Source organism: Saccostrea cucullata, unplaced genomic scaffold (genome assembly GCF_032062105.1).
Source record: "Saccostrea cucullata isolate Sc308-1 unplaced genomic scaffold, CSIRO_AGI_Scuc_v1 ctg6015, whole genome shotgun sequence".
Taxonomy (NCBI): Eukaryota; Metazoa; Mollusca; class Bivalvia; order Ostreida; family Ostreidae; genus Saccostrea; species Saccostrea cuccullata.
This window is the reverse complement of record NW_026928355.1, coordinates 8,982-33,921: the sequence shown is the minus strand read 5'-3', so window position 1 is coordinate 33,921 and position 24,940 is coordinate 8,982. Positions and strand designations below refer to the sequence as shown.

Here is a 24,940-nt window from a genome sequence, read left to right as displayed (position 1 = left end):
CATTTGTCTTAGGTTCATTAATTTACTTACTCTCCTCACAGTTTGTTCCATTAAATCCTGCCTCACAAGTGCAGTTGTAATCATTGATGATGTCCTCACATGTTGCATTGTTTTGACAAGGATTTTCTGCACATTCATCTATATCTGTTACAAATAAAACGCATAAGATATGATTTACAGATAAAGAATATGCAATGGTTTGCAATATTGAATAATTATTTCATTCACTACTGGTAAAGGATTTCTAAAACTTTCACTATGGTTTGAATTGGTTTGGTTATTTATTTCACCACTGGCAAAGGATTTTGAAATGTTCACGAGACTTTGAAAATAAGGTGTGTAGTTTTCAAGCCCGGAAGAAATTGATTGCACGACTGAAAAAGACTTCTTTTATGGAACATATGGAGATAACCAACAGCATTCAAGATCACACGTCCGTAAAACAATACAAAATGGGAGCACAGCAAACACGGACCTCCAAAACATGAGATGTGGGATCAGGTCATGATATTGATCAAGAGAAATCTCAAGTAAGGACTAAGTGAGAGAAGCGTCGTTAAGGAAATTATTGGGAGATATTAAGGAGTAGACGGATAATTCAGGGGACGCCAGAAAGGGGTCAGGTTATACAGGGGTTAGGTTAAAGGTACGTCAAGGTGTTGAATACTTTCAAAATATCTTTGTCCCGTGGTGGAACCATAGACTGGTATGAGAGATCAGACTTGAAAAATTGTGAGATAAGGATTAAAATATGAGTATAACTTGACTGACGTCTAAAAGATAAAGTGTACTTCTTTCAGAAAAAGTCAACATTTCCTTGAAAAAAAATGCTTCGTTCTATATACTCACTGTTTGTACAATTTGTGTCATTGAATCCTGCAGCACAGTTACATTGGTAATCATTGATGAGATCAAGGCATGTCCCATTGTTCTGACATGGATTTTCAGCACATTCATCAATATCTGTAAGAGATGCTCTTTGTTTAAACATAACTGATTTTAAACTAGTTTAATTCACCGTCATTTCATATCATTTTCATTGACTTACCTTCCTCGCAATGTTTCATTAAATCCAGGAGCACAGCTACACTCATAAGCATTGATGAGGTCCGCACATGTTCCATTGTTCTGACAAGGATTATCGGCACATTCATCAATATCTGTAAAAACGTCTTTCATGTAATCCCAACTTTCACTTATAGAAAGGATAGCCAATGTTCTTAAGCATTGAGTATCAGAATTTATAGAGTTGTGATATCTAAAACGTGATCTAAAGTTTCATTTGTCTTAGGTTCATTAATTTACTTACTCTCCTCACAGTTTGTTCCATTAAATCCTGCCTCACAAGTGCAGTTGTAATCATTGATGAGGTCCTCACATGTTGCATTGTTTTGACAAGGATTTTCTGCACATTCATCTATATCTGTTACAAATAAAACGCATAAGATATGATTTACAGATCAAGAATATGCAATGGTTTGCAATATTGAATCCAATCAGTCATTTCATTCACTACTGGTAAAGGATTTCTAAAACTTTCACGTGATGGTTTGCAATTGGATCGGTTATTCATTTCACCACTGGCAAAGGATTTTGAAATGTTCACGAGACTTTGAAAATGAAGGTGTGTAGTTTTCAAGCCCGGAAGAAATTGATTGCACGACTGAAAAAGACTTCTTTTATGGAACATATGGAGATAACCAACAGCATTCAAGATCAAACGTCCGTAAAACAATACAAAATGGGAGCACAGCAAACACGGACCTCCAAAACATCAGATGTGGGATCAGGTCATGATATTGATCAAGAGAAATCTCAAGTAATGACTAAGTGAGAGAAGCGTGGTAAAGGATATTATTGGGAGATATTAAGGAGTAGACGGAATAATCAGGGGACACCAGAAAGGGGTCAGGTTAAACAGGGGTTAGGTCAAGGTACGTCAAGGGGTAGAATACTTTCAAAATATCTTTGTCTGCGGTGGAACACATAGACTGGTATGAGACATTCAGACTTGAAAAATTGTGAGATAAGGATAAAAATACTATATAACTTGACTGACGTCCAAAAGATAAAATATATCTTCAGAAAAAGTCAACATTTCCTTGAAAAAAAAAAGCTTCGTTATATATACTCACTGTTTGTACAATTTGTGTCATTGAATCCCGCAGCACAGTTACATTGGTAATCATTGATGAGATCAAGGCATGTCCCATTGTTCTGACATGGATTTTCAGCACATTCATCAATATCTGTAAGAGATGCTCTTTGTTTAAGCATAACTGATTTAAAACTAGTTTCATTCACCGTCATTTCATATCATTTTCATTGACTTACCTTCCTCGCAATCGGTTCCATTAAATCCAGGAGCACAGCTACACTCATAAGCATTGATGAGGTCCGCACATGTTCCATTGTTCTGACAAGGATTATCGGCACATTCATCAATATCTGTAAAAACGTCTTTCATGTAATCCCAAATTTCACTTATAGAAAGGATAGCCAATGTTCTTAAGCATTGAGTATCAGAATTTATAGAGTTGTGATATCTGAAACGTGATCTAAAGTTTCATTTGTCTTAGGTTCATTAATTTACTTACTCTCCTCACAGTTTGTTCCATTAAATCCTGCCTCACAAGTGCAGTTGTAATCATTGATGAGGTCCTCACATGTTGCATTGTTTTGACAAGGATTTTCTGCACATTCATCTATATCTGTTACAAATAAAACGCATAAGATATGATTTACAGATAAAGAATATGCAATGGTTTGCAATATTGAATCCAATCAGTCATTTCATTCACTACTGGTAAAGGATTTCTAAAACTTTCACGTGATGGTTTGCAATTGGATCGGTTATTTATTTCACCACTGGCAAAGGATTTTGAAATGTTCACGAGACTTTGAAAATGAAGGTGTGTAGTTTTCAAGCCCGGAAGAAATTGATTGCACGACTGAAAAAGACTTCTTTTATGGAACATATGGAGATAACCAACAGCATTCAAGATCAAACGTCCGTAAAACAATACAAAATGGGAGCACAGCAAACACGGACCTCCAAAACATCAGATGTGGGATCAGGTCATGATATTGGTCAAGAGAAATCTCAAGTAATGACTAAGTGAGAGAAGCGTCGTAAAGGATATTATTGGGAGATATTAAGGAGTAGACGGATAATTCAGGGGACGCCAGAAAAGGGTCAGGTTAAACAGCGGTTAGGTCAAGGTACGTCAAGGGGTAGAATACTTTCAAAATGTCTTTGTCTGCGGTGGAACACATAGACTGGTATGAGACGTCAGACTTGAAGAATTGTGAGATAAGGATGTTAACACTGGTATAACTTGAATGACCTCTAAAAGATAAAATATATCTTCAAGAAAAAGTCCACATTTCCTTGGAAAAACATGCTTCTTTATATATACTCACTGTTTGTACAATTAGTGTCATTGAATCCTGCAGCACAGTTACATTGGTAATCATTGATGAGATCAAGGCATGTCCCATTGTTCTGACATGGATTTTCAGCACATTCATCAATATCTGTAACACATGCTCTTTGTTAAGCATAACTGATTTTAAACTAGTCTAATTCACCGTCATTTCATATCATTTTCATTGGCTTACCTTCCTCGCAATTGGTTCCATTAAATCCAGGAGCACAGCTACACTCATAAGCATTGATGAGGTCCGCACATGTTCCATTGTTCTGACAAGGATTATCGGCACATTCATCAATATCTGTAAAAACGTCTTTCATGTAATCCCAACTTTCACTTATAGAAAGGATAGCCAATGTTCTTAAGCATTGAGTATCAGAATTTATAGAGTTGTGATATCTGAAACGTGATCTAAAGTTTCATTTGTCTTAGGTTCATTAATTTACTTACTCTCCTCACAGTTTGTTCCATTAAATCCTGCCTCACAAGTGCAGTTGTAATCATTGATGAGGTCCTCACATGTTGCATTGTTTTGACAAGGATTTTCTGCACATTCATCTATATCTGTTACAAATAAAACGCATAAGATATGATTTACAGATAAAGAATATGCAATGGTTTGCAATATTGAATCCAATCAGTCATTTCATTCACTACTGGTAAAGGATTTCTAAAACTTTCACGTGATGGTTTGCAATTGGATCGGTTATTTATTTCACCACTGGCAAAGGATTTTGAAATGTTCACGAGATTTGAAAATGAAGGTGTGTAGTTTTCAAGCCCGGAAGAAATTGATTGCACGACTGAAAAAGACTTCTTTTATGGAACATGTGGAGATAACCAACAGCATTCAAGATCAAACGTCCGTAAAACAATACAAAATGGGAGCACAGCAAACACGGACCTCCAAAACATCAGATGTGGGATCAGGTCATGATATTGATCAAGAGAAATCTCAAGTAAGGACTAAGTGAGAGAAGCGTCGTTAAGGAAATTATTGGGAGATATTAAGGAGTAGACGGATAATTCAGGGGACGCCAGAAAGGGGTCAGGTTATACAGGGGTTAGGTCAAGGTACGTCAAGGTGTTGAATACTTTCAAAATATCTTTGTCCGTGGTGGAACACATAGACTGGTATGAGAGATCAGACTTGAAAAATTGTGAGATAAGGATTAAAATACTAGTATAACTTGACTGACGTCTAAAAGATAAAATATATCTTTCAGAAAAAGTCAACATTTCCTTGAAAAAAAATGCTTCGTTCTATATACTCACAGTTTGTACAATTTGTGTCATTGAATCCCGCAGCACAGTTACATTGGTAATCATTGATGAGATCAAGGCATGTCCCATTGTTCTGACATGGATTTTCAGCACATTCATCAATATCTGTAACACATGCTCTTTGTTTAAACATAACTGATTTTAAACTAGTTTAATTCACCGTCATTTCATATCATTTTCATTGACTTACCTTCCTCGCAATCGGTTCCATTAAATCCAGGAGCACAGCTACACTCATAAGCATTGATGAGGTCCGCACATGTTCCATTGTTCTGACAAGGATTATCGGCACATTCATCAATATCTGTAAAAACGTCTTTCATGTAATCCCAACTTTCACTTATAGAAAGGATAGCCAATGTTCTTAAGCATTAAGTATCAGAATTTATAGAGTTGTGATATCTAAAACGTGATCTAAAGTTGCATTTGTCTTAGGTTCATTAATTTACTTACTCTCCTCACAGTTTGTTCCATTAAATCCTGCCTCACAAGTGCAGTTGTAATCATTGATGAGGTCCTCACATGTTGCATTGTTTTGACAAGGATTTTCTGCACATTCATCTATATCTGTTACAAATAAAACGCATAAGATATGATTTACAGATCAAGAATATGCAATGGTTTGCAATATTGAATCCAATCAGTCATTTCATTCACTACTGGTAAAGGATTTCTAAAACTTTCACGTGATGGTTTGCAATTGGATCGGTTATTCATTTCACCACTGGCAAAGGATTTTGAAATGTTCACGAGACTTTGAAAATGAAGGTGTGTAGTTTTCAAGCCCGGAAGAAATTGATTGCACGGCTGAAAAAGACTTCTTTTATGGAACATATGGAGATAACCAACAGCATTCAAGATCAAACGTCCGTAAAACAATACAAAATGGGAGCACAGCAAACACGGACCTCCAAAACATCAGATGTGGGATCAGGTCATGATACTGATCACGAGAAATCTCAAGTAATGACTAAGTGAGAGAAGCGTCGTAAAGGAAATTATTGGGAGATATTAAGGAGTAGACGGATAATTCAGGGGACGCCAGAAAGGGGTCAGGTTAAACAGGGGTTAGGTCAAGGTACGTCAAGGTGTTGAATACTTTCAAAATATCTTTGTCCGTGGTGGAACACATAGACTGGTATGAGACATCAGACTTGAAAAATTGTGAGATAAGGATAAAAATACTAGTATAACTTGACTGACGTCCAAAAGATAAAATATATCTTTCAGAAAAAGTCAACATTTCCTTGAAAAAAAAAAAGCTTCGTTCTATATACTCACTGTTTGTACAATTTGTGTCATTGAATCCCGCAGCACAGTTACATTGGTAATCATTGATGAGATCAAGGCATGTCCCATTGTTCTGACATGGATTTTCAGCACATTCATCAATATCTGTAAGAGATGCTCTTTGTTTAAGCATAACTGATTTAAAACTAGTTTCATTCACCGTCATTTCATATCATTTTCATTGACTTACCTTCCTCGCAATCGGTTCCATTAAATCCAGGAGCACAGCTACACTCATAAGCATTGATGAGGTCCGCACATGTTCCATTGTTCTGACAAGGATTATCGGCACATTCATCAATATCTGTAAAAACGTCTTTCATGTAATCCCAACTTTCACTTATAGAAAGGATAGCCAATGTTCTTAAGCATTGAGTATCAGAATTTATAGAGTTGTGATATCTGAAACGTGATCTAAAGTTTCATTTGTCTTAGGTTCATTAATTTACTTACTCTCCTCACAGTTTGTTCCATTAAATCCTGCCTCACAAGTGCAGTTGTAATCATTGATGAGGTCCTCACATGTTGCATTGTTTTGACAAGGATTTTCTGCACATTCATCTATATCTGTTACAAATAAAACGCATAAGATATGATTTACAGATAAAGAATATGCAATGGTTTGCAATATTGAATCCAATCAGTCATTTCATTCACTACTGGTAAAGGATTTCTAAAACTTTCACGTGATGGTTTGCAATTGGATCGGTTATTTATTTCACCACTGGCAAAGGATTTTGAAATGTTCACGAGACTTTGAAAATGAAGGTGTGTAGTTTTCAAGCCCGGAAGAAATTGATTGCACGACTGAAAAAGACTTCTTTTATGGAACATATGGAGATAACCAACAGCATTCAAGATCAAACGTCCGTAAAACAATACAAAATGGGAGCACAGCAAACACGGACCTCCAAAACATCAGATGTGGGATCAGGTCATGATATTGATCAAGAGAAATCTCAAGTAATGACTAAGTGAGAGAAGCGTCGTAAAGGATATTATTGGGAGATATTAAGGAGTAGACGGATAATTCAGGGGACGCCAGAAAAGGGTCAGGTTAAACAGCGGTTAGGTCAAGGTACGTCAAGGGGTAGAATACTTTCAAAATGTCTTTGTCTGCGGTGGAACACATAGACTGGTATGAGACGTCAGACTTGAAGAATTGTGAGATAAGGATGTTAACACTGGTATAACTTGAATGACCTCTAAAAGATAAAATATATCTTCAAGAAAAAGTCCACATTTCCTTGGAAAAACATGCTTCTTTATATATACTCACTGTTTGTACAATTAGTGTCATTGAATCCTGCAGCACAGTTACATTGGTAATCATTGATGAGATCAAGGCATGTCCCATTGTTCTGACATGGATTTTCAGCACATTCATCAATATCTGTAACACATGCTCTTTGTTAAGCATAACTGATTTTTAAACTAGTCTAATTCACCGTCATTTCATATCATTTTCATTGGCTTACCTTCCTCGCAATTGGTTCCATTAAATCCAGGAGCACAGCTACACTCATAAGCATTGATGAGGTCCGCACATGTTCCATTGTTCTGACAAGGATTATCGGCACATTCATCAATATCTGTAAAAACGTCTTTCATGTAATCCCAACTTTCACTTATAGAAAGGATAGCCAATGTTCTTAAGCATTGAGTATCAGAATTTATAGAGTTGTGATATCTGAAACGTGATCTAAAGTTTCATTTGTCTTAGGTTCATTAATTTACTTACTCTCCTCACAGTTTGTTCCATTAAATCCTGCCTCACAAGTGCAGTTGTAATCATTGATGAGGTCCTCACATGTTGCATTGTTTTGACAAGGATTTTCTGCACATTCATCTATATCTGTTACAAATAAAACGCATAAGATATGATTTACAGATAAAGAATATGCAATGGTTTGCAATATTGAATCCAATCAGTCATTTCATTCACTACTGGTAAAGGATTTCTAAAACTTTCACGTGATGGTTTGCAATTGGATCGGTTATTTATTTCACCACTGGCAAAGGATTTTGAAATGTTCACGAGACTTTGAAAATGAAGGTGTGTAGTTTTCAAGCCCAGAAGAAATTGATTGCACGACTGAAAAAGACTTCTTTTATGGAACATATGGAGATAACCAACAGAATTCAAGATCAAACGTCCGTAAAACAATACAAAATGGGAGCACAGCAAACACGGACCTCCAAAACATCAGATGTGGGATCAGGTCATGATATTGATCAAGAGAAATCTCAAGTAATGACTAAGTGAGAGAAGCGTCGTAAAGGATATTATTGGGAGATATTAAGGAGTAGACGGATAATTCAGGGGACGCCAGAAAGGGGTCAGGTTAAACAGGGGTTAGGGCAAGGTACGTCAAGGGGTAGAATACTTTCAAAATATCTTTGTCTGCGGTGGAACACATAGACTGGTATGAGACGTCAGACTTGAAGAATTGTGAGATAAGGATGTTAATACTGGTATAACTTGAATGACCTCTAAAAGATAAAATATATCTTCAAGAAAAAGTCCACATTTCCTTGGAAAAACATGCTTCTTTATATATACTCACTGTTTGTACAATTAGTGTCATTGAATCCTGCAGCACAGTTACATTGGTAATCATTGATGAGATCAAGGCATGTCCCATTGTTCTGACATGGATTTTCAACACATTCATCAATATCTGTAACACATGCTCTTTGTTAAGCATAACTGATTTTAAACTAGTCTAATTCACCGTCATTTCATATCATTTTCATTGGCTTACCTTCCTCGCAATTGGTTCCATTAAATCCAGGAGCACAGCTACACTCATAAGCATTGATGCGGTCCGCACATGTTCCATTGTTCTGACAAGGACTATCGGCACATTCATCAATATCTGTAAAAACGTCTTTCATGTAATCCCAACTTTCACTTATAGAAAGGATAGCCAATGTTCTTAAGCACTGAGTATCAGAATTTATAGAGTTGTGATATCTAAAACGTGATTATAGTTTCATTTTGTCTTATTATTGATTATTGATTATTGTCTTAGGTTCATTAATTTACTTACTCTCCTCACAGTTTGTTCCATTAAATCCTGCCTCACAAGTGCAGTTGTAATCATTGATGAGGTCCTCACATGTTGCATTGTTTTGACAAGGATTTTCTGCACATTCATCTATATCTGTTACAAATAAAACGCATAAGATATGATTTACAGATAAGGAATATGCAATGGTTTGCAATATTGAATCCAATCAGTCATTTCATTCACTACTGGTAAAGGATTTCTAAAACTTTCACGTGATGGTTTGCAATTGGATCGGTTATTTATTTCACCACTGGCAAAGGATTTTGAAATGTTCACGAGACTTTGAAAATGAAGGTGTGTAGTTTTCAAGCCCGGAAGAAATTGATTGCACGACTGAAAAAGACTTCTTTTATGGAACATATGGAGATAACCAACAGTATTCAAGATCAAACGTTCGTAAAACAATACAAAATGGGAGCACAGCAAACACGGACCTCCAAAACATCAGATGTGGGATCAGGTCATGATATTGATCAAGAGAAATCTCAAGTAATGACTAAGTGAGAGAAGCATCGTAAAGGAAATTATTGGGAGATATTAAGGAGTAGACGGATAATTCAGGGGACGCCAGAAAGTGGTCAGGTTAAACAGGGGTTAGGTCAAGGTACGTCAAGGTGTTGAATACTTTCAAAATATCTTTGTCCGTGGTGGAACACATAGACTGGTATGAGACATCAGACTTGAAAAATTTTGAGATAAGGATTAAAATACTAGTATAACTTGACTGACGTCTAAAAGATAAAATATATCTTTCAGAAAAAGTCAACATTTCCTTGAAAAAAAAATGCTTCGTTCTATATACTCACTGTTTGTACAATTAGTGTCATTGAATCCTGCAACACAGTCACATTGGTAATCATTGATGAGATCAAGGCATGTCCCATTGTTCTCACATGGATTTTCAGCACATTCATCAATATCTGTAACACATGCTCTTTGTTAAGCATAACTGATTTTAAACTAGTTTTATTCACCGTCATTTGATATCATTTTCATTAACTTACCTTCCTCGCAATTGGTTCCATTAAATCCAGGAGCACAGCTACACTCATAAGCATTGATGAGGTCCGCACATGTTCCATTGTTCTGACAAGGACTATCGGCACAGTCATCAATATCTGTAAAAACGTCTTTCATGTAATCCCAGCTTTCACTTATACAAAGGAAAGCCAATGTTCTTAAGCATTGACGGATCAGAATTTACAGAGTTGTGATATGATATCTAGAATGTGATCTAAAGTTTCATTTGTCTTAGGTTCATTAATTTACTTACTCTCCTCACAGTTTGTTCCATTAAATCCTGCCTCACAACTGCAGTTTTTTAGAGTTAGAGAATATTCCATAGTTCGCAATATTGAATCGAATCAGTCATTTGATTCACTACCAGTAAGGGATTTCTTAAGCTGTAAGGTGATGGTTTGAAATTGGATCGATGATTTTTTTCACCACCGGCAAAGGATTTTAAAATGTTCAAAAGACTTTGAAAATGAAGGTGTGAAGTTTTCACGCCCGGAAGAAATTGATTGCACGATTGAACAAGAGGCCCAGGGGTCACAGCGCTCACATGAGCACATCAGCTAGGAAAATGCACATACCATGATTTGGACGAACTAGAATCTACACTACCTGAGGATAATTCTACATAAATATTACTAATCATGGCTTTGAAGTACTTGAAAAGAAGATTTTAAAAGGTTTCCCTATATATTCCTATGAGAATTTTTGGTCGGCCATTTTGGCCCCACCCTACCCCTGGGGGTCATGATTTGAACAAACTTGAATCTACACTACCTGAGGATAATTTCAAATGAGTTTCATCTTTCCTGGCATAGTGGTTCTTGAGAAGAAGATTTTTAAAGATTTTTCTTATATATTCCTATGTAAAACTTTGATCGGCCATTTTGGCCCAATCCTACCCACGGGGGTCATGATTTGAACAAACTTGAATCTACACTATCTGATGATGATTCCACATGAGTTTCATCTTTCCTGACATAGTGGTTCTTGAGAAGAAGATTTTAAAAGGTTTTTCTTATATATTCCTATGTAAAACTTTGATCGGCCATTTTGGCCCCACTCTACCTCTGGGGGTCATGATTTGAACAAACTTGAATCTACACTATCTGAGGATGATTCCACATGAGTTTCATCTTTCCTGTCATAGTGGTTCTTGAGAAGAAGATTTTTAAAGATTTTTCCTATATATTCCTATGTAAAACTTTGATCGGCCATTTTGGCCCCACTCTACCCCCGGGGGTCGGGATTTGAACAAACTTGAATTTATACTACCTGAGGATGATTCCACATGAGTTTCATCTTTCCTGGCCCAGTGGTTCTTGAGGAGAAGATTTTTCAAAATTTTTCCTATATATTCCTATGTAAAACTTTGATCGGCCATTTTGGCCCCACTCTACCCCCGGGGGTCATGATTTGAACAAACTTGAATCTACAGTACCTGAGGATGATTTCACATGAGTTTCATCTTTCCTGGCCCAGTGGTTCTTAGAAGAAGATTTTTAAAGATGTTTCCTATATATTCTTATGTAAAATTTGATCGGCTATTGTGGCCCCACCCTACCCTCGGGGGTCACGATTTGAACAAACTTGAATCTACACTACCAGAGGATGATTCCACATGAGTTTCATCTTTCCTGGTCCAGTGGTTCTTAAAAAGAAGATTTTTAAAAAATGCCATTAATTTTTCACAAATTCATAATTATCTCCCCTTGGAAAAGGGCGTGGCCCTTCATTTGAACAAACTTGAATCCTCTTTACCCAAGGATACTTTGTAGCAAGTTTGGTTGAAATTGGCCCAGTGGTTCTTGAGAAGAAGATGAAAATGTGAAAAGTTTACAACAAAGACGACAACAACGACGACGACGACGACAACGACAACAACCACAACGACGACAGACAACAGACAAATTTTGATCAGAAAAGCTCACTTGAGCCTTTGGCTCAGGTGAGCTAAAAGACTTCTTTTATGGAACATATGGAGATAACGAACAGTATTCAAGATCAAAAGTCCGTAAAACAATATGAAATGGGAGCACAGCAAACATGGCCCTCGAAAACATCAGATGTGGGATCAGGTCATGATATTGATCAAGAAAAATCTCAAGTAATGAGTGAGTGAGAGAGTGTCGTAAAGGATATTCTCAGGAGATCAAAGGTAATAGACGGATAATTCAGAGGACGCCAGAAAAGGGTCAGGTTAAGCAGGGGTTAGTTCATGACACGTCAAAAGGTAGAATACTTTCAAAATATCTTTATCTGTGGTAGAACACGTAGACTGGTATGAGACATCAGACTGGAAGATTTGTGAGATAAGGATTAAAATACTAGCATTACTTGAATGACCTCTAAAAGATAAAATATATCTTCCAGAAAAAGTCAACATTTCCTTGAAAAAAACATGCTTCTTTATATATACTCACTGTTTGTACAATTTGTGTCATTGAAACCTGCAGCACAGTTACATTGGTAATCATTGATGAGATCAAGGCATGTCCCATTGTTCTGACATGGATTTTCAGAACATTCATCAATATCTGTAACGGATGCTCTTTGTTAAGCATAACTGATTTTAAACTAGTTTATTCACCGTCATTTCATATCATTTTCATTGGCTTACCTTCCTCGCAATTGGTTCCATTAAATCCAGGAGCACAGCTACACTCATAAGCATTGATGAGGTCCGCACATGTACCATTGTTCTGACAAGGACTATCGGCACAGTCATCAATATCTGTAAAAACGTCTTTCATGTAATCCCAACTTTCACTAATACAAAAGATCGCCAATCTTCTTAAGCATTGACGTATCAGAATTTATAGAGTTGTGATATCTCAATTGTTTTAGGTTCATTAATTTCCTTACTCTCCTCACAGTTTGTTCCATTAAATCCTGCCTCACAACTGCAGTTGTAATCATTGATGAGGTCCTCACATGTTGCATTGTTTTGACAAGGATTTTCTGCACATTCATCTATATCTGTTACAAATAAATTGTATAAGATATAATTTAGAGATAGAGAATACTCAATTGTTTGCAATTGGTTCGGTAATTTACTTCGCTACTAGCAAAATGTTTTGACTTGAAGCCATCGCTATCTTATAAAATCGATAGCTTGAAGGGGACTTTGTAAAAAATGTATTCAGTTTGCAAGTATGGCGGAAACTAATTACACGACTGAAAAAGAACTTTCTTAGATAATGGGAAGGATCGTTAGGTGCTATGTCAAGTCATGTCAAGGAGTAGAATTGGGTTTCAGGAGCAATGAGAAGGGATATGTTAGGAAAGAGTCTGGGTGACAAAGGAAGAATGGCACTGGAACCTCATTTTTTTCAAATCTAAGGGACAAATTTCTCAGGAGTTACAGCAGGAACTGAAGTGACAAATTAATCAATACTTTAATTTGTCTTAATTTCATTAATTTACTCACTCTCCTCACAGTTTGTTCCATTAAATCCTGCAACACAACTGCAGTTGTAATCATTGATGAGGTCCACACAAGTTCCACTGTTTTGACAAGGATTTCCAGCACATGCATCAATATCTGTATCAAATATATTTTATAAGACATATATAACCTTCAAGAGGAGGATTCCAAATGTTATGGAATCGGATGTACAATTAATTTTAGAATTTGAAAAGTACAAATGTATTTTTGAGTTTATTTTTACCAGCTGAAAGCCGTACGTTGTCTAAATTTTTATTTTCTGAGCATTAATATATAAAAAAAAAAATTTAAAAAAAAGTCGGACTAATGAAATACATGTTACAACAACCTTTTAAATTCAAATATTTCGTGAGTAACACCTTTTGTTTTTGATTTGGTTTTCGTGACAAATTGTCATACGCTGATACCATATATATGAAGTTATTCGGAGACTTCCTAGCTGAATAATTGTAAGACTGTTTGCTGTTCATATATCTAAATTTTATTTCTTTTACATGTCGTCATTATTTTACTCTTCTCTTACTGTATTGAATTTGAAATTTAGAAAATTCAGTATTCAAAGCTGTATATTATGTACTATAGAGTTTCTAGGGTCCGGGTACTATTTTGCGCTTGAGAAAAAACTACATGTTTATATCATTTCTATACAAATAACGCGACGTTGTAATTACACAGTTTTGTATTTCAACCGTAACTAAACAAATTTAAGAAAAACAAAATACGTGTTCACCTTTGTACATATTGTCAATTATGGTAAATATCGTATGATATCTGATGATTATTTTCTTACCTGTAAGATTTACTGTAATGCACCGTGAATAAGACGAAAGTCTGCAACACATATTAAATGGTTTGGAAGAATTAATTATCAACAATAAAGTTAATCAACTTTTAAATTATAATAAAATCATTGGTTTTAAATAACAATAGAATCGTATTTATTTTAATCAACGATTTTTTTCATTGAAGAATACAAAAGTAAAACTGACGCAGTATAACCGTGTGTAGATATCAATGTTCATTCTTAAGATAAACTTCAAGGTAAAATATACGCTAGACAGATAACAATCTCGAGCTCTCTTAAAACTGAACTAGGACCAAGAAGTTTTATCCTTTATATTTTTTCTCAAGTATTAGAACTCATTGTATAAAGAGAAACAATAGAAGTAAAAATGTTGACATAAAATATTAGATTTTTGACCAAAAAAATTGTTCAACAATCTAATCAGAATTTTATTTTTTTAATTTCCTAAATTGTATCAATTATAATTCTTATTTTCAAAAAAAAAAAAAAAAAAAAAAAAAAAAAAACAACAACAACAAATGCTGTGACTGATATAAGTATGTAGCCCAGTTTCACTTGTTTACCAAGGTAATCCTCCATGCCACCTGATCACACCTTTGATTTTTTAGTCCTTTAATAATTGTTTGCCCTGTTCTCGATGTGTAAAGTTTCAGTAGCTCTTTGAGGTTGATTACTGTTCGTTATCTCCATTTTCCACTGAACCTCTTTTATTCTTTATTTATGAAAATCAGACAAGGTCAATGATATTTTTTTTAAAAAAAAAAGAATAAACGTACTGCAATGAACTTTGTTTATATCTAAGGAGGCTGACTCCTATTGTCAAAGGCATTGAGAATGTTTTGTCAAGTATATAGAATCTGCATACATAATTTAATAAAAATTCAAAACAAAAAAATTGGTGTCGGTGTACTTCTTTTAGCAATACAAACAATTTGACCATTTTGCACTGTGATAATGACTAACATATAAATAAATTTCTGTAAGTGCTTCCTTTGCTAATTTTTTAAAATCTAAAATAGTCCCATTAAATGTAGCAAAAAATTTAAGATAGTCTCAAACTACTTCGCACAGTCATTTATTTGACTTTTCTGTACCTCAAAAATGTTATTTTTCTAAGGTAAAAAAAATCAAAAAGCAATAAAATCATTTGAAAGTGATACTAGTATCATTGTTCTGGATTTAAGATATCCATCCCAGATAAGGATCAAATTTTCTTACCTTAAGTATAAATTGTGTATAAAATACTCTGATATAATTTCATTTTTTTTTTTTTACTGAATTTGGGTTTCTGAACAAATTATAGATTAAAATCTCAAAAGTTTATAGTCCAAAATTCGATTTTTGGAAATTTAAGTTAATGATATAGAATGTTAAAATTTGAAAACTTGTTTTAAATTTGAAAATTTAGATTTTTGAACTAAAATATTAAATTTCAAAACACCAAATGAGTTCAAATTTTTAAAATTTAGAAATTGGAACTAATATATTAAAATACTAAAACTCAAAAACATTTTAAAAATAAGAATTGTTAAGTGTTACACGGACCCAATTGTGCCGATTAGTAAGATATGTATTACGTTTTTCAAACTTCAATTGTTTTTATACCTCATTTTATAATCACTTACATAGATAAGTGTCCCTGGCGTCCAATTCATTATGCCATTACCAATCTTATACTGCTGTATGAATAGTATACATTTATTGCATGATAGTGAGGGAAATATGAAGATTTATTCAGCCAAGAAAAATCATATCATGATATTTTTGGCTGAATAAATCTTCGTTTCCTTCACATCACATCACTAATCAGCAATTTTGTGACGTAAGCCAGGCTATTGTGACGTCTACTACTCTCGGAAGTTTTCTTTCAACGAACGATAACTACACATATTGTGCTTGAAAATGCCCTAGTTATCCGAAGAGGTGGAATATGATGCTAATCATTCCGACGACTGTGAAATATGAAGTTTTATGGCCCGATCACGTGAAAGTTTATAACCAATTAGATAACGCTTTGTGTAGAATATCTATAATAAAGTATGATAATATTTTTATCAATTATATATTTTAGTGTACAGCTGCATGAAAATGTATCTTTAACATACGCTTTAGAATTACAAAATTTAAATTTTTCAAAATATTAGAATGGTAAAGTGTAGTTTTGGCATCGAAATTTAACTCTCTTCCGTTAGACTAATTTTATGTGTTAAATAAATGGTTTTGTATTTGGTCAGGTATTTATTATGTTCATTTAACTGAATTTCATATTTTAACCAACATACCTGTAAATGTAAAGCAAGTTTCAAAACATTTATAAAAATAGTACGAAATGTGTATTGTCAAAATGCTACAACTTAAACAGAAATCATTTTAATTAAGGTATGACACTCGCAGGCAAGTACAAGTAGCAACCGGGGGGGGGGGGGGGGGGCAGGGGGGCCTGACCCCCCACTTTTTTCCCCAACAAAACTTATACTATAGGAATTGTTCTGTGAGAGGCTGGTTGCCCCCCCCCCCCCCCTAACTTTATACTACTGAAATTGGTATAAGGAAAATGTAGTGTTGAATATACAGAAAAATTGGTTCTGAAAGAGGTTAGCATTGAGAAAATGTTGCCCCCCCCCCCCCCCCCCCCCCCAAGAAAAAGGATTTTCGATTTTGGCCAAAGGCCCTTTTTTGTCAACTTTTTCTTGCAAGTAAAAAAAATTTTCTTTTGCACTTAAATTTTAATTCTTTGGTTAATTACGTTAACATTTATCATATTTAATCAGATGTGACTATGCCAATAAATATGATTTTATTTTACGTAAAATATTTTGAATAATATTTATCATTGAACAGATCTTGCACATTCATGTGCGTAAATTATTGTGTGACATTTTTCCACTAAAAAGTAACATATATTTAGGGTATTAAAAAGCTAAATAGGCAATGAAACATTTTCTTAAATCAAGATTTTTACAATTTAAGTGCTGATCTTTCACATGTATCGAGTACTTTAAAATACATGTAATGAAAGAAAAAGGTCAGTGATGTTAATTTTGAAAAATTTGTCAAACTATGTGATTTTCATGCAAAAAATGGTGTAAATTTTATCTTGACTTAATTTGACGTATCTTCTTTTTTTGGCAAAGGTTGCTAAAGGAAGTGTAAATTAAGACCTATATTAAATATCCTAGCAATATCATAACAGAAATATTCTCCGAATAAAAGAATGTGAGGCTAAAGTTCCAAGATATTGAATTTGATAAATGTACAGATTTGCAGAATTATCTGCTAAATATCCTTCAACCACAAGAAATAGTCCCTCATAAATATTGCTTCTTTGTAGCTTTTTTGAGCAGTTTTTTTTCGCTGAATGTTAAAACATTAACATTGTTGAAATTAAAGAACTATATGCGGTATGTTGCATATATTTGCCCCCGCAAAGGTCAAATTTTGAAAACTTCCTAAAATGTGCTGAATTCAATAAATTGTATGAGAAATATAAATTAACAGAACATATTATAGTTTCAAAGAAGTATATTCACAATTTTTTGATTTATGACGTCAAAAACTAGTCCGATTTTATATCCTTTTTCAGAAAGAGGACAAAATAGACAAAATTTCAACAATTTTAGCTTTAAAATTTATAGAGCGCAAGTTTGTTCAGGAACAATATTGACATATTTCGTTGATATTATCATTCTACACATTATATCAAAATATTGATCCTGAACAGGCATGCGCTCGGTGACTTTTACTCAAAATATTGATGAAATATGTACATTTTTCTATAAAATTCGTAAAAAACTGAAATTTACGTCATGTTTGTGACGTCATTACGTACATATGACGTCATAACTTATGAAAATATTCAGTGTTTTGAAGTCAGCATATATTCCCCTGTTTAAGAACTTAATTAAATATATCTCCATCAAAGTTTGATTTGGGGGACAAATATTGGTTATTACCAAATAAAGTTCTTTGTTATAAAAATTGAATTTTAATAAATAGTTTTAAAGTAAGGGGTTCTGCGTGAACTTTTTTAAAAAGCTGAGCGATATACCTTAAAAATTAAATATCGTATTTCTTTCACATTGTATTACTTTCAAATTCGATACACTTATGTCTTGTCTTACCTATTGTTTGTTTCCGCTGAGAAACATAAGATATATTCTCCAAACTGATCTACATGAGTTGCCGTAAATGATATCGTTACTTCATACTCGGAAGGCGCTGGATTTGAAATAGCAGACATCAGAAGATTGAGTGGTGACAAAATATGAAATTTGTTGATCCTAAAGTATAATTTATTGAGATTCATATTAAGCAATATTCTTGATAATGAAATGTTTTTATTTAGTGTTTAAGAAAAACAAAGGAAACAAATTCAAATAATTATTTAATAATATTTTCATCAAAATCTATGCATGGAGAATTCAATAACAGATTTCAAAATAAGGAAAAATAATAGAAAGAAATACTTTCTTTGTAAAAAAAAAGCAACTAAATATATAATTTATTAAAATGAACCAAAAGATATATAGCATGACTGACAACTTTTGAAAAACAAGCAGACGCATAACATATAAGGATCTCCACTTATTCACACATCATATCTGACGTACGTACCATTCGCTATATATAATAATCACCCGCACTTGTAACTCCAGGGAACCATTATAAGCTTGTATTGTTGACCCGTTGGCAGGAGTTGGGGATAAAAATGTAGGTTGGTTAGAACATGAGCCAGTTGAGTTAACGTTTACGATAAATTGTAGAGGAACACTGCTCAGAGCCAAACTAGAGGCTTGGCTTGTGAAATCCTCTATCTGTATTGCGATGGCGTAATTACCATCAGGGGCGGTTCCACTGTACGTTAATTTACATGTTGGCTGCAAGTGACAAATCAAAAAAAAAAAAAATAGTCATGATTGTAAAATACCTTCTCTCTTTTATACCTTTTGTCAATCAATCGATCAATTTGTTTTTTCAGTTTCCACAGATTTATTGCAAACAAATGTGTAAGGATAAACAAACATGTAACGTTAAAATTTTAAAGTAAAGCCTTTGATATAACTTACAGAATAAAAATTGTAAGTACAACTTAGTTTAAGATGAAGAAATCTATTTTTTTTGTCTAATATCTACGAAAGGTCTCATCTTTGCAAAATAAAATTTTGATTCAAGTAACTTAAACACATGGGAATGTAAGTCATAATACAAAATTTATTGATCATCAAACAAGGAATAACATATTGGGAATACACGCTGGCATGGTGGTTGTTCATATTGCAAGTACATGTTCATATGTACTTATACTGTTTTTAATAATCGGAATTCTAAAATTTAAACCCATGGCATTGAACAAAAAAGAAATTTCGATGAAAATAATATTGTTAATTTTTTGACTGGGTTCAATACAAAATGCGTTTTGTCTGACCAAAAATACTGTTTGCCTGGGACTGTAGGGCGGACTTAGGCAAATAGAACGTTGATTTCTTTTCATAAAAATTCTTATCCTATAAAATCAATGATAATGAGGAAGAATTTTGTTAAAAGCAGAAAAAGGACTCGTATATCCCAATGAAGTATCATATTTTTATCAAGGTATCCGTATTTGAAACTGTAAAGACAAATGTACCCCCTCCCTAATCTTTTCTAATTGCAACTTTCAAATATGCTTTCATACATTTTACTATGTAATAATTATGTATAAGTAACTCACCACTACTTCAAGTAGATTTAGGGGACCAAGCCTAGCACCGTTTGCACTTCAACCGTTTAAAGAATTATTTGAAAGCAAAGTAAATTTCATGATACCCCGATCCTTACAGCTTTCAGTTAATACTTTGATTTAAAACACAACAGATTGTCACACATCGCATTTTAAAAGACGAATAAAGCTAAGATATTTTTTTTTTTTACATGATTTTCTTTCTTTCCCCATGTGAAAATTCAACAATGTGAAGCCATCAATTTATGTGTCATCATTTTGAATAGAAACCATTTACATAGCTTAAAGGGTTTATCTTAAAGTTTTCTTTTTAAAAATGTATGTGATAAATAGAGCACCTATAATAGTGTGATTTGATGTCGACTTTATCCAACTCGTTAAAATGGAAAGTCTCGTGAATATACTCCATTTGAACTTGTTTGATTCATAAAGTCAACATCAAATCACACAGTATAAATATCCGCTCTTTATTTTGCTTGCTCTTTTTTGTGTTTTTGACGGTTCATTTGCACCAAAAAAAATGTTTCATATGTACTTACCCCATGCAATGAAAAGTATGAAGAAGGTACGCTACAAATACCAGCGCATTCTGCCGCGGAACTGGCAAATCGACAACGTACGTCATCTCCATCATAGTCCGCAACTTTAAAATCAATTGATTCTTTTCAAACATGTTAAAAAGTCAATAGACAGAGTCCTCAGTATGGATAAATATACAAATAGTATTTTTGCGATACAAAATCATGGATTTCATTTTTATCTTAACATATATAGTACAGTGTATATATAATTAATATGTTCTTTTATTTTCATTTTCAATATTTATTTTGAATCAGCATATAAAATACCTGGAATTATAATTGGCTGTGAGGAACACGAATTTAGAACTTTGACAGATGAAGCCATTGCTGAGACAGGTGATTGGTTAATTTTTCCTGTATCAGAACGCATGGATAGATCAACAGTCATTTGTAAGGACCATGAGCTTCCACCATTGAGTAAAGTAATCCAGGCACTGCTAGCAAATCTACCAATGAGGCATGAGTAAAAAAATATTTTTGGGGATGTAATCACCAAATTAAGATGAACACGGGTTATTATGTAAAGTTCACGATGAAAAAGTTAAATTCATCTCATTTTTACGAATGAAAAAGCCAGTTTAAGATCGTCTATTTATCTTAATGCAGAGTCGAAGGCTAAGGAAAGTGTTTTCTTCTTTTCACGTAGAATGTCTAGATGAAACTTTGCTTCAAAAAAGTGTAAAAGTTGTTCAGCTAATAAAAGAGCATTATAAGTACACTTTGGATTTCAAGCAGCAAGTTGGAAGAGAGGTCTTAGAGGACTCTATAGAAAACTCAATAAATTTGTCAATGAGGAAAGTCGTTTTATTATCAACCTCAAGGTAGAATCAGTCTGATTTTAAATGATGTTATTTGTTTGATAACCAATCACACGGCAAAATAAAAATTCCTATTCTAAATTTCATAAAAAAAAGTTTTCTGTGATATAAAAAAACCCTCGTTTTCATTTATTTTTAGTACTGGCTGTATTAATTAAAGAAATTGATGTTTTTGAATTTTTAAAAAGTTTGTTTTTTCATTTTCTAAAAGTTTTAGAGTGTTTGAGAATCTCAATCTTATATCAATCATTTAATTATATATTGGTGTAGCACAGTACGTCTGAAATTTCTCTCGAACTGCAGTTATTGTTTTCTTGAAGAGTAGGGATAAAGCTTAATTATTAGAGTATTGGCTAGATTATGTATGTTTGTAAGAATTTTTGATGAAGTTTAAAAATCTAATGTACATGTAGGCTAAATAGAACTCACTTTGGTTACTGGAATGTTAAGAACATAGCGTAGTTTTGAACTTAAATTTTTTATTCCCTTATATTTTAAAAAGGTTTTCGAAAATGAAGGAGCTTTTTGAGATTAATTGATGCCTTGCAATAAATACTGCAGACCCCTTTTACATAAAGGTACAAGCTAAAACTTATATGTTAATTTTTCTTGAAAATATATTAGGGTTTTTAATTCATATCTTGTCAGAAGTCCTTCTTATGTTTGTATAAGAGAGAACATCTTATGGTTTTATGCATCTAAATTGAGATATATTCAAATTATCAGTTGGGAAGTTTTATTGTAGAGTTTATATATATGTGTATATGAACGTTACGTATATATAGTATAGTCCATAGATGTAATAGATTATCAAATAAAGTCTACATGCATAACTTTTTTGCTGAAATCATATATATAGCTGTAGAAAAAAGATGTGTTAGTGAAAAGCAATAAACTATAAAGTTCAAAAAAGCTATTTGGTCACAGTCAAGGTCACAAGGTCATTGACTTTGGTGTCATTTAAAAAGAACTCAACTAGTGAAGTAAGCAAAACAAATATGTAGTCTCTATCTCTCGTGGTTCAAAAGTTATGGTGAAGCTTCGAAAAGACTATTTTAGCATATAGGTCACAGTCAAGGTCACAAAGACATTGAATTTGTTGCGATTTGAAAGAGCTTAATTACTTTAGTATAGGATGCTTACCAAATATGAAGTCTCTATCATTCATGATTCAAAGGTTATGGCAAAAATTCGAAAAAGCTATTTCAGCATATAGGTCACAGTCAAGGTCACAAGGTGAATGACCTTGTTGTAATTTGAAAGAACTTATATAGTGGAGTATGCATACCAAATATGAAGTCTCTATCTTTAAATGGTTCAAACGTTGTGGCGAACATTAAAGTTGACAACAGACAGACAGATAAACAGACAAACAGATAAACAGACAAACAAACAGGACAAAAACAATATACGTCCCGGATCTATCGATCCGGACGCATAAAAACATATTTAATGCATATAATGGATATAACGTAGTTGAATCTTGACACAGGCAATACTGATTTTACGACAAGTATGTGCGCATTATTTGCATTTCGTTCTGCTTTAATGACTTTTAACTCTATATAGAGTCAAAAGTCATTGAAGCAGAACGAAATGCAAACGTAATGTTTTTTTAAATCGCCGAGGATTAAAAATCTTACCAAATTACAGAGAACTCAACGTATGCTAAATTCTGGATAGGATAGGATTTATCTACTGATTGACTGATATAGTACCAACCGGACGTTCTGTGCTTAGTAACTTATTACAATAACATTCATTAATATATAAATTGAATAGAAAAAGCTTCTCATACCTCATCAAAAGTGATGTTGTATATGATGTAAATGTAAAATCTGTATCTCCCTCACTATCTGCCCAGTTTTCAGTTGCACTATAGTCCGTACACTGTCCTATCATGCTGACACTTCCATTACAACCGGCGAAGCATTGTAATGAATCAGTTGTACTACTTGTTGGGCAATTGTGAGTGTACACATATGAAATACGATGATGCACCGTAATCTACAAAAAACGAAACAGATTTAGTTTTAAGTATGCAGGATTAGACAGTGTTAAAGCAAAAAAAAAAAAATCAATTTTGACACAAAACTAATTAAAACAACTTACCGTTGTTTCATTAATTGCTCTCCATGTTAGTAAACCTCCACGAAAATGGCTTAACTTTACAAATGGCACGACAAACAGAACAATGAAAAAACAATTAAATAAACGTATCATGATCCCAAGTTTATGATTTTTTCGTCCTCTTTTTCATTTTTTTTTAATATTCCATTTAGAGCATTTCTATCTTCAATTCAAATAAAACATCGTTTTTACTTCCTCTTTCACTATATTTCTAAATCACTATTGATGTTCTCTGCTTAGTGGTGATTCGATGTTCAATGTACCACGGTAATTATTAAACTGCAATTGTTTGAGGCATTTAAATTCTATTCATGTGACACTAGCTTTAAATTTCGTGCATGTGTTTTGAGAATCATTTCGTCCCATTATTGTGCACTTTAGGTGTATTTCTGAGGTCAAAAATTTTTTTTCAAAGAAATGGTTTGACGGAGTAGGTCATGCAGGAGATAGACATCTAACAGTTATCACATACACTAGTTTTGTTTCCATAGGTATAAATTACTATCATAAATGAAATTAGATATGCGAGTGAAAAAAGATTTTGCCTATATAATATAAACAAAACAAGAGATTCAAGGTCCTAAACGGTCACTTACGAAATATTAAGAGGATGCAGAGAGTATATAATAACTTTTTCGCTTAAATGCAAGAGATAGAGGATGATCAGGATCAATGAAATAATAAGTTAAGTGTTCAGTTAAAATTCATAAGTTTAGTTCTAATGTGTCCTCCATTTTCACTTTCACCACGCAGACTTAAACAATTAGTACTTCTGCACTTCTGTTCTATTTATACCATGATACCTTTTTGTCAAAAACATTTTATATATATATTTTTATCTTTGTCCCATATTTATCGATTTTATCATTCACAACTACTTGGTAATTAAAACAATTTAAGCCATTTTTCAGAATAATACCTTACAAATTTTAAGAATGAATTATAATCTTTTTAAATAAAAATTATATCACATGCACTATTACTTTTTATTAAAGTTGAAGAGCAAGCAACATGTACATGTATATCAATGTGATAAAGTTTGAATTAACTGTTCCTTAAATAATTCTAAGTCTTTTATGCATTATTAAGATAAATTTTTACCATTTCGTATCCCGCATCTTGCGCTCCCTACCCCAGGAGGAACATATTTTGATCAGACTGGAATCTGTACCACTTGAAGAAATCTGCACAAATGTATGGTAGCAATTTCTTTTGGCCGAATGCTAACTCAGGCGCTTTTTAGTACTATAATGGCAAAATGAAACCGGAGACACATTCATTATTTGTAAAGATTATATTATTTTGCCATGTTTCCTACTTATTATTTTACTTAATCTTATTTA

The 24,940-nt window shown here is 33.5% G+C and overlaps 1 protein-coding gene across 1 annotated transcript; it reads right to left on the bottom strand.

Moving 5' to 3' along the window:
- Positions 1-30: 30 nt before the first annotated feature.
- On the bottom strand, positions 31-23,808 carry LOC134277303 (fibropellin-1-like; the record flags this gene model as incomplete). The annotated part of the gene is made up of 34 exons (XM_062759623.1): positions 23,580-23,808; positions 23,266-23,474; positions 20,917-21,095; positions 20,608-20,711; positions 18,964-19,226; positions 18,471-18,629; positions 14,335-14,375; positions 13,527-13,640; positions 12,962-13,075; positions 12,717-12,830; positions 12,516-12,633; positions 10,356-10,393; positions 10,087-10,200; positions 9,889-10,002; positions 9,062-9,175; positions 8,774-8,887; positions 8,576-8,689; positions 7,750-7,863; positions 7,487-7,600; positions 7,288-7,401; positions 6,462-6,575; positions 6,199-6,312; positions 6,000-6,113; positions 5,172-5,285; positions 4,909-5,022; positions 3,885-3,998; positions 3,622-3,735; positions 3,424-3,537; positions 2,598-2,711; positions 2,335-2,448; positions 2,136-2,249; positions 1,310-1,423; positions 850-963; positions 31-144 (listed from the first exon to the last, which is right to left on the bottom strand). Coding segments are annotated over exons 1-34 (4,072 nt in total), but the record flags the coding sequence as incomplete, so codon positions are not given.
- Positions 23,809-24,940: the final 1,132 nt, after the last annotated feature.